Source organism: Phaseolus vulgaris, chromosome 2 (assembly GCF_000499845.2).
Source record: "Phaseolus vulgaris cultivar G19833 chromosome 2, P. vulgaris v2.0, whole genome shotgun sequence".
Taxonomy (NCBI): Eukaryota; Viridiplantae; Streptophyta; class Magnoliopsida; order Fabales; family Fabaceae; genus Phaseolus; species Phaseolus vulgaris.
Genome location: NC_023758.2, coordinates 44560851 through 44576241, shown reverse-complemented (window position 1 = coordinate 44576241; position 15391 = coordinate 44560851). Strand labels below are relative to the sequence as shown.

Below are 15391 nucleotides of genomic sequence, written 5' to 3'. Positions count from 1 at the left end.
TTTTACTTTAAATTAATATGATTACATCATTAATAATAATAAAAATAAATATTAATTTATGTTTATAGATTCAATTTTTATGTTGTTGTAGGGTTTGATTTTTTTTTTCTTCATTCTTACAAAAAAAATTGAATTTTAAACTAAATAATTTTAATTTATTATTTTTTTTTATTTTGTAAAAACTCATTTCTTAATTCATTAATTATATTTCTAACTATTTTAAACATTACAAATATTTTTTTTACAACCAATACATTTATTTTTTTAATGCATTCAAAATTAAAATTATCAATTCTTTTTAATTTATTATTTTGTTTAACCTTTAAAACGGTGTTAAATAAGGAAATAAAAACAGAAGAGTGTTAGATAGAGAAATAAAAACAGAATGGTGCTAGGAAAAATAAAAGTGTAAATAATGCTATATGAGATATTGAGTCACAAAAGAATATTATAATGTTTAAATATATTTATCTATTATATTCAATTTTATAAAACATGCCTTACCGTATATATGTTTTAATATATTTATATATATGTAAATAGTTAGCATATCAATATATATATAACTTATGTATATACTCAATATCTATAAAAAGATATTAATAATTAATAATAAAATATATTTTAAATTACACATGAAATTGTTTATATGGATACAATATACTATAATTAAATAATTAACATTAGTTGTTAATTTATTTCATAAAGAAATTATTAATACTGAAAATAATATTATATTATGATTTAAAATATTTAAAATAATTTTATTCATAATCTTTTATCTTGAAAATAAATATTTATATTTTAACCACCACATATAACATATCTGTTACTTCAAGATTAGAAAGATGGGAGAGAGGAAGGTGACTTTGATCCTTCAAAACTTCCGAAAGCAAGAACGCCGAAGAACCAACAAATGAAGGTTCGCATGATGAGCATTAGATGTAATACTTGTGAATTCAGGTTCTACTCTAAATGCACCTATTGCTCACCGGAATTTACTACTCATTCCCATAATTTAGATTATTTATTCTTTTAAATTTTTCAAATGAAAATTATGAATCGAAGTTTAATATTGAAATTTGTGATATCAAAATTAAAATTTAAGCTGCACAACATGTTTCCATGAGTTGTGTTTATGGTTGTGGTTTCAATGGTTTCATCCAAATTTCCTGCTTTGCACGTTTCATCCAAATTTCCTGCTTTGCACGTTTCATCAAGCATAATATTGCAAATCACACTACAACTCAAGTTACACTACTCTTGACAAATTACAATGAATTTATTTAATTGTTCATTGTTTATTTTTGGATAAACATGAATAGAGAAGATGGTTAGAATGTCAATGGATGTCAAAAGTCTAAATTTTGATCACCTGGTCATTAGTTACCATAACTGTAAATTAAAAACTACATAGGTCTAATTTTTAATTAATTAATTTAATCAAAAGATATAATCATTGTAATTACTGTAATTTCTATAATGATCATATACTTTTATTATTTAAAAATGGACAACTCTGACTGAGAAAGTGATGAATGTTAACATTATCATGTGACACTACTATATGCAAATCAGAATAGATCCAATTTTAAGTTTAAGTTGCCAGATTTTAGCATCTCTTAAAGACTTAGTTTGATAGTGATGAAGATAAGGAAAGGAAAGTACTAGGAATACACATTTTTTTAATGAAAAAAAATCCCCTTTTACCATTCACATTAAAAAAAAAATAAGAAAAAAGATTTTGAACCCACACTAAAATTTGTTCTGACTGATACAAATAAATAACACCCTTAAAAAGCATTTTCCCTTCCTCTTTCCCACTTTATGTTGAAATATATGCTGGTAATGTGAATGTGGCTCTTTATGCACAACCATTATTTCCCTATCTCAAGAACATAATCAAAGAGCATTAACATATTTTTTCCCATCAATACCAAACAGAAGGATAAAAGAAACAAAAATCGTTGTCTCATTTAAGCAAGTCAAGAAAGTTAATCCAAACCAATTCATAAACGCATAATAGGCAGTCAAGCAAAACTCAGTGTGAACAATAGAGGTGTAATAATAAGCTGAAAGCAAGACTAGTTCAGAGAAAATGCAAAAACATTTTACTTTAGCAACAACAAATTTGAACCCATAAAATTCACAATTTGACTGAATCTAATCAATTCCATGAATTTTCTAAACAGGAATGACAGTTTTCCACAATTATTACAAGCATCACATGAGGAAGCATCAGAAGCAGCTATAGTGAATGTTGTATAACTACTACCTTCTGCGCTTAAGGGGTCCTGTCTTATAGCCACTCTTAGTTGGCTTGCCCCAAGGAGTGCGTGATACTTGCCCAAATTTTCCACTACTCTTGCTTTTACCCCTTCCTCCACCGTGAGGATGATCTACGGCATTCATTGCCACTCCTCGAACAACAGGTCTTCGACCAAGCCATCGGCTGTGTCCGGCCTTCCTAAGCTTGCGATCCCCATGACTTGGATTAGACACAACACCAACAGTGGCCCTACACCGAGAATCAATTAACTTTTTAACACCAGAGGGCATCTGGATTAAACAGTATGCTGATGTGGGCTCTTTCAAGATCTTTGCACTTGTTCCTGCAGCTCGGACAAGCTTGCCACCTTGCCCTGGGTTCAATTCAATGTTGTGAATGATTGTTCCAATTCGCATTGCAGACAGTGGCATGCAACTCCCAATTCTTGAGTTTATGTCAGAATACATCATTTGATTCATCATAATCTCTCGCGTTTTTTGAGCACTGGAGTTTGTCACCTCTGAAAATGCAGAACAAATACATGTAACTAAACGATAGAGAAAGAAGTAACAAGGGCAGCATAGAAGCCATAATTTCCATTTTGGATCTAGCAGGTCTAAGATAGCATTTAGCCCATAGACAAAATAAAATGTACAAATTTCTCACCCCATGTTTCGTTTTCTTTAATTTTAAAACACAACCCATATAAATTTTCTTTGGTTCCTCTTCTAACAAGTGTACCTAATGCTACCTAAAACAACATCATTTTGCAATAGAGCATGAACAAGGCTATTACTTGACTTGACAGTGTTTATATAAGATAAATGATTTCATAAGCCACCATTAAACAACATTGAAAAGAATACGGCTTTCTTAGTATAAGGCTAGGGTGTAAAGAAATCAAGTCAATTGTACAAAGCTGTGTAACTAAACTGAAGAGCAGTCAAAAAAAAGAAACCCTAAAGCAACAGAGATTTTTTCCAATATTTTCCCCATCTTGCTCCATTGCTACAAAATACTACGAAACTAACGTTCTAATTGCTGAGAATTAAAAGATAAATGAATGTACCAGAAGAGAATCCGCGAAGAGTATTGGCAAACAAGTGCAGTGTTGATGAAGCAGTGCGACTTCTCCACAGTGACAGAGCCATTTCAAACATGCAATGCCTACAAATTCAGAGCCCATTTGCTTCAGCTTATAAAAATTGATTGTCAATTATGTAAAGAAAAATTGGAATTTATAGAGGTTTTGAAAAAATGATTGTCAATTATGTAAAGAAAAAAGAAATGCGATTTGAAATGGTGGAAGTTAAGAAGTTGATGCAGAGCAGAACATAAAGGAACTTCCGAACGGAGAGAACGAGAATCGAAATGCATAAAATGGTTGAAGGCTTGAAATACAGAGAATGCGAGAGACTCACCGGCGGTAGAAGGTAGGGTTGGCGAAGCCAGTGAGAGAGCTGCGATGCGAACAGAGAGCGTAAGGGTTTTGGCCCTAATGTAGACATAAGTTAGCTAATTTTGAAAATACTTTAATTTTACGGTTCAAATTGGTTAATAAGAAATTAGGAGTTTATAAATTTATTTTTATCTTTAAAAATATATGAATAATAAAAAATAATTAATTAATTTATATATTTATTTTTATAATTAATAATAATAATAATAATCATTTTTTATTATTATTAGTTTCAGATAATGGACAGTGCTACTGTCAGTGCAGACTGCAGAAATGTGTAACCTCTCTTAGAACAAGGTGTCCCTGTTAAGTTCACAGTAAATCAGCATATGCTAGAAATTGAATAGGATAAAGAAAAAGTTACTAAATAGAACATATAGGAAGGAACTAATTTCTTTCATAAATAATAAATAATGATAAACAACACGTAAAAAAATATAAAATATAACTTAATAATTATGATTGGATTCTACCCTATCTAGTCACCAAATTCTATAAACACTATTATTCGCTTAGAAATAAATTTATTTTCATTTTTTCATTCAGTTAGTTACAAAATCAGTTATATTATAGAAGGACAGTTCATCCTTAAAAACATTTACAGTTTGTGTTTCTTACTCATAAAGTTTGACAAATATTAGTTGTATAAAAAAAAATAGGAGTTGTGAAAAATAAGTTATTAAAGGTAAAATTCAACGTAGAGAATTTTGGACAGTTGCACTTAAAAAAAATCTATTTGGCTGTCACTATGGAGTTCAGTTTTACATTTGTTTTTATTAGTATTCATGCTGTTCAGTAAGAAAAACAGCATCTATAATAACAGTTGAGTTCTGTGAGGAGCTGTTCAATCTTGAATACTAGTTAGCTTTCGGATTCTAGGCTTTAAATTGTGGTGCACATTTGCAATTGTGGCTGCAACATCAAGGTTTTTGTGGTTTTCACAACCACATAGGGGCACCAGCCACATTTATTTGCATTATCAAGAATTGCAGGTAGCTGCATCCTCAAATTAAACCTTGTTTCATGTCAAGGAGTTCCTTTACCATATTTGTTATTGTATTGGTATAGCCGAGAGGCCGAGACCTTGAAAGATTTGGCCGAGAGGCCGAGACCTTGGAAGGCTTGGCCGAGACGACCGAGAGGCCGAGACCTTGAAAGACTTGGCCGAGAGGCCGAGACCTTGGAAGGCTTGGCCGAGACGACCGAGAGGCCGAGACCTTGGAAGACTTGGCCGAGAGACCGAGACCTTGGAAGGCTTGGCCGAGACCTTAGAAGACTTGCCCGAGGGGCCGAGACCTTAGAAGACTTGGCCGAGAGGCCGAGACGACCGAGACCACTGGAACATGGCCGATGGCCGACCCATGCCATTATGATTTGGTCGATGGCCGACCCCTATTACAGTTAACGCTCAAACCAAGATCAGTGAAGTTAATCTATCATTAAGAATTAGGTAATGAAAACCTAAGAGGTGTCCACCTCGATAAATGGGCCCAACAAGGTAGGCCCACTAGAATAATATAAATAGTACGCATCCCAAGGAGTAAGGTATGTCATTTATCACTCTGAGAGCTGACCACCCGCTTTACTGACTTGAGCGTCGGAGTGCCTTCGCAGGTACCCCACCATCCGGTGTTCCCCCGACGGCCGAGTCCCGAGCGCCGAAGGATAAGCAGGAGGACGAGAAGAATCCCAGGTCATCACCCAGTCACCTGCCCGACCGAAGGAAGACGAAGAACACTTCAATAGTTCCCTAGGTCCTATCTCCCGGGAAGAGTTATATATTGAAAATTGAAATTATTTAACGAAAAAGGCAATGCTTAGTGCCTTTAGAACTTAGAAAGGCTTTGCTTTTCAATTTCCTTTTAATGTTTGTTTATTTTTTAATCCTTAACGGCGAATTATAACGGTATTATTTTATGTTATCTGCTAGGTTTTGTTTCTCTTCATGTTTTTTGTCTACTCATGTATTTCAACATTCACATTGCAGGCGACGTAACTCATCATCTTGTTCTCTCATATGCATAAGAAATGGAGATTTAAATTAAAGTGCTCCTGTTTCGCGGCTTCCGCTGAGATCTTTGTTCCAGTGCGGCGCGGCGCAGCTCCACCCGTGCACAGTCACCATGTCCACTTCAATCCTCTCAGGTCTCAAACCCATTTCTGTTAACACCCTCAACCAAGGAATCCTCAAACCCGCTTTTGAATCCTTAACCCTCCTTTCTTCTCACCCTCTCACGTCCCCCTTGCGTCTCGAACACGCGCATTCTCTCCTCCTTGACTTCTGCACCACTGAGAAAGCCCTTCCACAAGGCCAACAGTTGCATGCCCGTTTGCTAAAATCTCACGTTTCGGTGTTTCTAGCCACCAAGCTCGTCCATATGTACGGGAAATGTGGCTCTTTGCTCGATGCACTCAAAGTGTTCGATGAGATAACTGAGAGAACTATTTTTACCTGGAATGCCATGATGGGTGCGTTTTTGTCAAGTGGGAAATACCTCGCAGCAATTGAGTTGTACAGAGAGATGAGAGCCCTTGGAGTGGCGCTAGATGCTTGTACTTTTCCCTCTGTGCTTAAAGCGTGTGGTGCTCTTGGTGAAACCCGCTCGGGGGCTGAAATCCATGGTGTGGCGGTTAAGTGTGGATATGGTGAAATTGTGTTTGTGTGTAATGCACTTATAAGTATGTATGCCAAGTGTGGTGATCTTGATGGGGCTAGGGTGCTGTTCGATGGGATTATGATGGAGAAAGAGGACACTGTTTCTTGGAATTCTATTATTTCGGCACATGTAGCAGAAGGGAAATGTTTGGAGGCATTGTCGCTTTTTAGAAGAATGCAGGAGGTTGGTGTCGAGAGTAATACATATACTTTTGTTTCAGCTCTTCAAGGTTGTGAGGATCCCTCGTTTGTTAAACTGGGTATGGAAATTCATGGTTTTGTGTTGAAATCTAACCATTTTGTTGATGTTTATGTTGCCAATGCTTTGATTGCCATGTATGCAAAGTGTGGTCGAATGGAGGATTCTGTAAGAGTTTTTGATAGTATGCTTTGCAGGGATTGCGTATCTTGGAATACGTTGCTCTCCGGTTTGGTTCAAAATGAGCTCTATAGTGATGCTCTAAATTACTTCCGGGATATGCAGGGTTCTGGCTCTAAGTTTGATCAGGTGTCAGTGTTAAACTTGATTGCCGCATCTGGGCGATTAGGAAATTTATTGAAAGGGAAGGAAGTTCATGCCTATGTAATAAGAAATGGAATGGATTCTAATATGCAGATTGGGAACACCATGATAGATATGTATGCTAAATGTTTCTGTCTGAAATATATGGGTCGTGCTTTTGAATGTATGCCTAAAAAGGATCTGATTTCTTGGACAACTGTCATTGCTGGTTATGCACAGAATGAATCCGGATGGTTCAGGTGGATGGGATGGCTGTTGACCACATGATGATTGGAAGTGTTTTGCAGGCTTGTAGTGAGTTGAAATCCAAAAACTTTGTCAGAGAGATTCATGGTTATGTTTTGAAGAGAGATTATTTAGCTGATACAGTGCTACAAAATGTCATTGTCAATGTATACGGAGAGGTTGGGCATATAGATTATGCAAGACGTGTATTTGAATCAATTAAATCCAAAGGTATTGTGTCTTGGACAAGTATGATTACCTGCTGTGTTCATAATGGACTTCCAGTTGAGGCTCTTGAACTTTTCTACACACTAAACCAATTTAAAATTCATCCTGATTCTATAGCTGTCATTAGTGCACTCTTCTGCCACTGCTAGTTTATCTTCATTGAAGAAAGGGAAGGAGATTCATGGGTTTCTGATCAGGAAAGGTTTCTTCTTGGAGGGACCAATTGCTAGCTCCCTAGTGGATACATATGCTCACTGTGGAAGTGTGGAGAACTCAAGAAAGATATTTAATTCTGTAAAACAGAGAGATCTAATTTTATGGACTTCCATGATTAATGCAAATGGAATGCATGGATGTGGAAGTAAGGCCATTGCTTTATTCAAGAAAATGACAGATGAAAATGTTATTCCCAACCATATAACCTTTTTAGCTTTATTAAATGCATGCAGCCATTCAGGGTTGATGGATGAAGGTAAGAGGATTTTCGATATTATGAAATATGAATATAAATTGGAACCATTGCCTGATCATTATGCCTGTATGGTTGATCTCCTCAGCCGTTCCAATTCCCTTGAAGAGCTCATCATTTTGTGAGAAACATGCCTATCAAACCTACTTCTGAAGTCTGGTGTGCTCTTCTCAGCGCTTCCCGCATTCATTCTAATAAAGAATTGGGAGAGCTTGCAACAAAGAAGCTCTTACAATTGGATACAGAGAATTCAGGAAAATATGTGTTGATATCAAACATCTTCGCAGCAGATGGAAGATGGAATGATGTTGAAGAAGTGAGGTTGAGAATGAAGGGAAACGGCACAAAGAAGACACCAGGATGCAGTTGGATTGAGGTTGAGAATAAGATTCACACCTTCATGGCAAGGGACAAGTCTCATCCAAAGTCTGATGATATTTGTCTAAAACTAGCTCAGTTTACAAAACTTCTGGAAAAAGGAGGGTATAGGGCTCAAACGAAGTTTGTGTTCCACAATGTTAGTGAAGAAGAGAAAATACAAATGTTATATAGACATAGTGAAAGGTTGGCACTTGGTTATGGTCTGCTTGTTACCCCAAACGGTACTTCAATTCGAATCACAAAAAACCTTCGAATTTGTGATGATTGTCATGCATTCTTTAAGATAGCATCAAAAGTCTCCCAAAGGACCCTTGTTGTAAAGGATGCCAATAGGTTCCATCATTTTGAAAGAGGAATTTGTTCATGTGGAGATTTCTGGTGAATACATTGATAATATGAAAATAAATGTGGACTAAGGATGACAATAGTTAAGGCGACTTTCCCGCTTTTACCAATGAAGCAGTATCTGAATATTGATAATCATAAGACGCAGTGTGGACTTGAGATTTTCTCAATATGGTCCACCAATAAAAGATAAAAATAATTCTTAAGACGGGGATTATCATATTTGTCATGTGTCAGTTTGTGATTGCACTTCACACAAAACAGAACACACATATATATATATATTTGAGGACTTTTGGATAAGTAGTCTATGCACAATTTTGTTAGAAGAATAGAAATTTCATTAATTCTAAGCTAAGTCTGGATTTGATAAAGAATGACAGCAAATCGTGAAGTATTTTTCTATAAAATTCGAGAGGAAATTGAGAATGTTTTGGGGGTGGAAATGAAGAGATACAATATGAAAGATTTTGTAGGTTCATTCATTTACAATATATCTTCAATCACAAGTTATCATGGATGATAAGTTGGTTGATTTTTCCAATAAAAGTTAAACAGTTATGCCAAGGATCTGCAGTGTAAAGATTTTCATAGTACGTGGAAATTAAACTCTATAGATTGTTTAAAAAGTTATTATTTTTTTGGGATGGTGGTGATTTTTTGAAGGGAAATGAAGCGGACTCTAGAATGAGGGCAGCCTCAGAGAGGCGTGGTATTCAGTTAACTTCTATTTCAAGGCCAATCAAGCCCTCTGATTTCACTGACTTTGACCTCATTCTTGCTATGGACAAGCAGAACAGAGGTAGATTCTGAGATGGAATGTTTGGTTACTTGCTTTGTGATATCTGCTGATGGACATTTTCTTGTTTCCTTTAAAGGACATATTGGAGGCCTTTAATAGATGGAAAGGAAAACATACCTTACCGGATGATGCACATAAAAAGGTTGGTGCAAGGTCTTGCTCTTCTTTCGGGCTTTTGTTTGGTATACTTTTTGGTCTAACCAGGATTGTGATGATGCAGGTTAAGTTGATGTGCTCATATTGTAAGAAGCATGATGAAAGTGAAGTCCCGGATCCCTATTATGGTGGAGTGCAAGGGTTTGAGAAGGTAATGATATTCATGAATCATGTTGGTTATGGTAGGACTTGGTTAGACTTGTATGTTGGAGTGGAGTGTTAATACCTAGTGCTACGATAGTTTTGAATGATGCCACTACTTGGTTCAATAAACTATTATATGGATATTGCTTGGTTGATCTGGTCTCAAATTGTTCATGATGCAAGAAATGCATCTATTTTAAAAGATAACCAACACTATTGAACTACAGGAGAACTCTTGACTCTTGGTTGATGCTTTGCTTATCATCATTATGTTGGCACTGGCAGGTGTTGGATTTGCTAGAAGATGCTTGCGGATCATTACTGGAAACCTTTTTGGCAGAAAATAAACATGTACAAGAATCTTAAAACATGTACAGAAGTTTCAATCCTGTGGTGAATTTATAGATCCATTGATGCAGATGTCATAATATCTTCTTGTTTGCGTGGTTCACTGTCCCAAACCCAACGATTTCTATGTATTGTTTGAAACTTCTTGCCATAGTCAGATAACAATTTGAGTCATTAGTTCCATTTCATCTTTGTTTTCCTTCAATGCTGAATTTCAGCCGATTATAGCAGAGATATGTACGATGATATATATTGGCTATTATGTTGACGTACACGTTTTTAATTCTTTCACGGGTGAGGACTGATTTGGGGCGTGTTTGGTTTTGTGTTTACTGGTGTGCTGCTATGCACATCTTTTCAGAAGCTATATTATATACGTTTGAGGCAAACGCATGGGTTGTTGTCTAGGCCTTTCAAATGATGAATATTATTATTAGTTGTTAGAAGCAACCACTGAATCGAACCTAAAATTCAGATTCATTTAACTTGGTTGTTTACTGCGTGTGATGTTACACATATTTTTAGAAGCTATTAATAAAAAAGTTGTGCATTTTTCATGATTTGATATGTTTAAGACGTGTGTCAAAAACAAGCATTAGTTGTCTAAGCCTTTCAAATGAGGCACATTATTTGGTGTTACATGCTGCAGCATTTAACCCAAAAGTTCAGATCCATTTAACTTAGTTTGACAAGGTTTACCTACTACCATTGATGGAGAGTAATGAGGTGGTGAATGCATTTAAAATGTTCAATTGAATATCTGGAGAAAATTTAAAAATGCATATTCAAAGAAATGTCAGTGCTCTGCTTCGGAGGAGGGAAGATTTTAATGGTGGGTGATATGTTGGTTGGTTAAGAGCAGAAGAGTGTTAATAGAAAGAAAATATTTTCAACATTTTCTCACTTCTTTATTATAAGACTTTAATTAAAATTAGAACTTATTCATTTTTTAAAACCATAGTGTCATTTTTGTTATTTATTTTTATAAAAATACCTTACAAGATGGGGTGCTGCTATTTCAAGGATGAACTCACCCACCTCCTGCATTTGTACACTAGGAGCATGTTGAATGCAAAGAAGATATTTTCCAAGACTTCAATGGTGCTAAGATATGATTTACTATTTTTAAGTTTTCTTGATCAATTTAAAGGAAAAATTAGTACAAGCAATATTGTAAAGAGTAAAGATACCACACACTGCAAATTAAACATTATAACGAGTATTTAATCCAATCCAATGAAATTTGAGTTCTAAAATAGTTTAAATTTGTTAATTCAAATTTTTAAAAAAATTGTTTTATGAAGAATCAGGAAAACAACCACTCATCACTCCCCCACCAATACAACATTCAAAATACATGAACTCACTGAATGTATTAACATCAATACAACACTAAAATACATTAACTCATGATGAATGCATTAACATCATCACTTTCTTGTGAATTGAATCCATCATTCAATCAATGCTAACCTATATATAAAGAGAGTTCCATTAATTTTTAAGTTATATATTATTTAAAGATTTTATCAAAATGTAATTTATACGTAAAAGAACTCGACAAATCTTTTTAGTAAAAAAAACATGTGATTTGTTCATAAGACTTGAATTCAATGTATTGGTAAAAATGTCTTAAGTTCCATTGCAACAATATATAATATAATAATTTCATTAATTTGTATTATATAGTTACTGATTCGTAATTTGATTATTTATTAAATTTGTGCAATTTCGGATATTTAACTAAATTCGTACAGCTTTTTTTTAGATGGATAAATTTTAAAAAATAGATAAATAATTCATGTTCGAAAATACATAAATGAACCATTTATATCTCAACGCATAACGTTAGTTTTTATTTTAGCAAAGAAGTCATAAAAAATACAACTTTAGTAAGATTTCTATTCTTTACCTCTAAAAAAATTCTCTATGAATTATTTGAGGAGATAATAATGTAAAAATTAAGTAGAGTCAATCAAATTATTGTCTTAGGTAAGTAATTATATTTTACTAAGAATTTAATTTAATTTTTTTCTTTTATCATAATTTTTTAATTATGGAAGGTATTTTCAGTGTAGAATTTTATGTTTTTTTTATTATTAGAAGTTTTGTAACTACGTGAAAAATGTTTTGATTATAGACACTGCCTCCTAATAATATTTATTTAAATTTAAATTTAGTGATACGATGTATTTTACAAGTGGGGAAAGTAAGAGAAAAATATTTTTTTTCTTTATTTTTTTTTCTTGATCTCGAGGTGCCACTGGATCAAAATTGTTGTTTTTATGCATCTTCTTACTCGAACTGTTTTCACAAACTTCCCTCGTCTAGCACCTGACACTTATGTATCATACAAAAATAGATGTAATGAGGTGCTATCCTCCGATAAAACACACATCATTTTGAGATTTATATTGATAGTCTTTTCCAAAATTGGAATTCACATTAATACCACTCGGGAGGTATATGTCATACCGATAGATTGTAATCTTCGAGTCTTCGGGAAGGAGTTTAATTGATGGTGTAGTTTTCCATTTTTTGCTAGATAGTACTTAGTGCTACTTGAAGGTATATATATCCAAAGGTAGAACCTCCATGAACAAAATCTTTCACATCATAATAATCGAAATCAGAAGTTTCACCTGAGCGCAAGCTTGAAAACCATTTAAAAAAATGTCATTGAGAGACCTTGTATCCCATCGATACACGCATTGGCGAATATCATAGTTCTTTGAATTTTGGACAAATATTTCTAACCATATTCAATCTAATTATACTGAACAAATAAACTCGAAATATTTTCTTGCGTTATTTTATCAAGAGTTGATTCACATAATTTTAGAATATGAAAATAAATTAACTTGTTTTTTTAAATAAATTTAAAACATGGAAAAGATGATGAATTGATCATTTTATTATTAATGTACACAAAAGAAATTATACACAATTATTTTACGTATCAACCGCGATGGATGACAGACAAAAAAAAAATTGATATTTCAATTTTTTATTAACTATAATAAATATAAAAATAATTCGTATTTAAAATATTAAAATAACAGATATCATATGAGTTATTGTATTTTTTTATTTATGTCACTTTTTTAATTATTAACAATAATATATCACTATCTATTTGGTTGAGTTAGTATATTATTACCAAACTTAACTTTACTTTTCAAATATTTTTATAATTAATTATATACCTTGTTAATTTGGTGTTAAACTTTTATATTAAATTTTATCCTTGTTAAATAAATAAAGAAAAAATTTCTTATTAAGAATCCAAATCAGATTAAGCATTTGTAAGTAAATTACATTAGAGCCATGATTATATATATATTACAACTTTTACATTTTGATAAAATATTTTTAACCATATTCAATTTAATTATACTGAAGAAATAAATTCAAAATTTATTTTATAGTAAATTAAGTTAAAGTTATTTAAATAAATCACTCGAATTTAAACAACATTTTAAAAAAAGCATAAAAAGCAATAATCAAATTTACTCAATTTTCCTAAGCCAAAAATGTATTAAATATCAAATATTAATATATAATATATGGATAAAAGAGTGTAATAATATTAAAAATGGTAATAAAATGATAATGCTTAGATAATAAAAGATTATAATTAATATAAATAAAAGTGTGTCTAAAAGAAAGATAAATAATTTAAAATTTTAAAATTCATTTTAATAAAGAAAATCTTATAACGTATTTATTTAGCTTAAAAAATTAATAGTTAATAATTTATATATATATATATTGATATATAACTATATTTATAAATATTAAAAATTTGAAAAAACGTAATTTAAATTTTATAAATAATTTCGAATATTTCTTTCATAAATAACTATATTTATAAATATTAATATTTATATAATATGTTAATATAATTATGTGTTTTCATAAAAAAAATACATTATATAAATTATGTTTTAATATTTTCAATTGAGATAGGTTAATTTATTTTAATAAGTTATAAATTAAAGTACAAAATTTTATATTATATAAAAAGAGAGTAAATTTTGGAAAAACAATGTTGGGAAGATTAAAGTATTACTTGGAAATATGAAAACCAACATGCTAACTGATTTATACATCTAACATACATTTTAATAGAACTTACATCCTAACTGATTTATACATAGAATTTACATCACTCATTTATTCCGTATAAGTGATTCACTTCTTTAATATCTCTAACAAACATCCATAATATCATCCAAAAGTCTAATGACTCTTCTTAGAGGTTGAGACCCACTCTTTTTCTAAACCTTTTTGTCATTGTCTTTAATCTTTCAAAGACCTCTTATTGAAAACAATCATATCATCCAACCTATTCGGTTGGATACCACATACACTAAAGATAAAAACATTTCATAATATATAAGTTGGTGCAAACATCATCCAATAAACCGGTTTTATGAGTCCGAGTTAAGATTAAAGTACACTTCTTAATATATTTTTTCACTATTTTAATACAAAAGACATTTTTCCTTTCTTTATTAGTAAATATTAGTAAACGCAAAGAATTGTTGAGTGCATGATTCTTGGAACTAAGCTTGGTTTATTATTTGGTGATAAACCTTGAGGGGATGTACACCTATAACAACCCTCAACACTCTTACATTATATGGTGGTGTCAAAGATCATGAATGGCTGAGTCTATACATTGCTATTGAAGATGAGGATTGGAATTACATTGACTAGATTTCTATGTATCAGGTTTATCTTAAGTTTATATGTTACACTTTCTATGTCCACATTTTTTAGTGGTAAAACATCTTGCTCTAAACATGTATTGCACTTTCTTTAAACTTATTAAAATCAAACAGTATCAACGAAGTAAAATAGATTCTGATAAAACTATTTATATTCTTACCAAATATGTTTGAATTTTAAAATAAACATAAATATAAAATTCTTAAATTGTATTGAAATATTCGAGAGTAAAGTTAACATTAAGAAAATATGGAAAAATTGACAATAAGAGACAAATTAGCTGCTGCTGTGCTGAATTGCATTTTGCAATTTATAACACTTAATCTTTCAAATAACAAATAAATAAAAATTATGTTGAAAGCATAGTTAAAAAATAAATGGGGTGAGAGAGGCTCGAACTCTCGACCTCAGGATTACTCTAAAGCTATGAGACCTACGCGCTAGCCAACTGCGCCACCACCCCTTTGATCATTGAAACAAATTTTGTTAATATGATTTTGTTAAAGTCTACAAAGAAGGTTAAGATTAAGAAAATGGTTATATATATATATATATTCTCTCTTTATATATTGTTATGATAGTCTCTTAAAAAAACACAAATAAATATGATGAAATTTCAAAACTTGTTACAAAATAACATAATTCATCAGAT

General features: G+C 32.2%; 3 protein-coding genes and 1 non-coding gene across 4 annotated transcripts; 2 read left to right on the top strand and 2 right to left on the bottom strand.

Moving 5' to 3' along the window:
* Positions 1-2088: 2088 nt before the first annotated feature.
* On the bottom strand, positions 2089-3816 carry LOC137812523 (large ribosomal subunit protein uL2my, C-terminal part). Its single transcript, XM_068614549.1, has 3 exons — positions 3691-3816; positions 3339-3436; positions 2089-2789 (listed from the first exon to the last, which is right to left on the bottom strand). The coding sequence occupies exons 2-3, from the start codon at positions 3427-3429 to the stop codon at positions 2272-2274; spliced, it is 609 nt and encodes a 202-aa protein (XP_068470650.1). The 5' UTR covers positions 3430-3436; positions 3691-3816; the 3' UTR covers positions 2089-2271.
* A 1844-nt stretch (positions 3817-5660) lies between these two features.
* LOC137812519 (pentatricopeptide repeat-containing protein At3g63370, chloroplastic-like) lies at positions 5661-8593 on the top strand. Its single transcript, XM_068614548.1, is given in 4 exon segments — positions 5661-7136; positions 7139-7494; positions 7496-7937; positions 7940-8593. Coding segments are annotated over 4 exon segments (2736 nt in total). The 5' UTR covers positions 5661-5851; the 3' UTR covers position 8593.
* Positions 8594-8931: 338 nt separating this feature from the next.
* LOC137809530 (uncharacterized) lies at positions 8932-10279 on the top strand. The gene is made up of 5 exons (XM_068610637.1): positions 8932-9027; positions 9150-9357; positions 9432-9499; positions 9578-9664; positions 9943-10279. Exons 1-5 carry the CDS (start codon positions 8932-8934, stop codon positions 10021-10023), a joined length of 540 nt encoding a protein of 179 aa, XP_068466738.1. The 3' UTR covers positions 10024-10279.
* A 4838-nt stretch (positions 10280-15117) lies between these two features.
* Positions 15118-15202, bottom strand: TRNAM-CAU (transfer RNA methionine (anticodon CAU)). Its single transcript is given in 2 exon segments — positions 15118-15153; positions 15165-15202. It is a non-coding gene; the product is annotated as a tRNA-Met (tRNA).
* Positions 15203-15391: the final 189 nt, after the last annotated feature.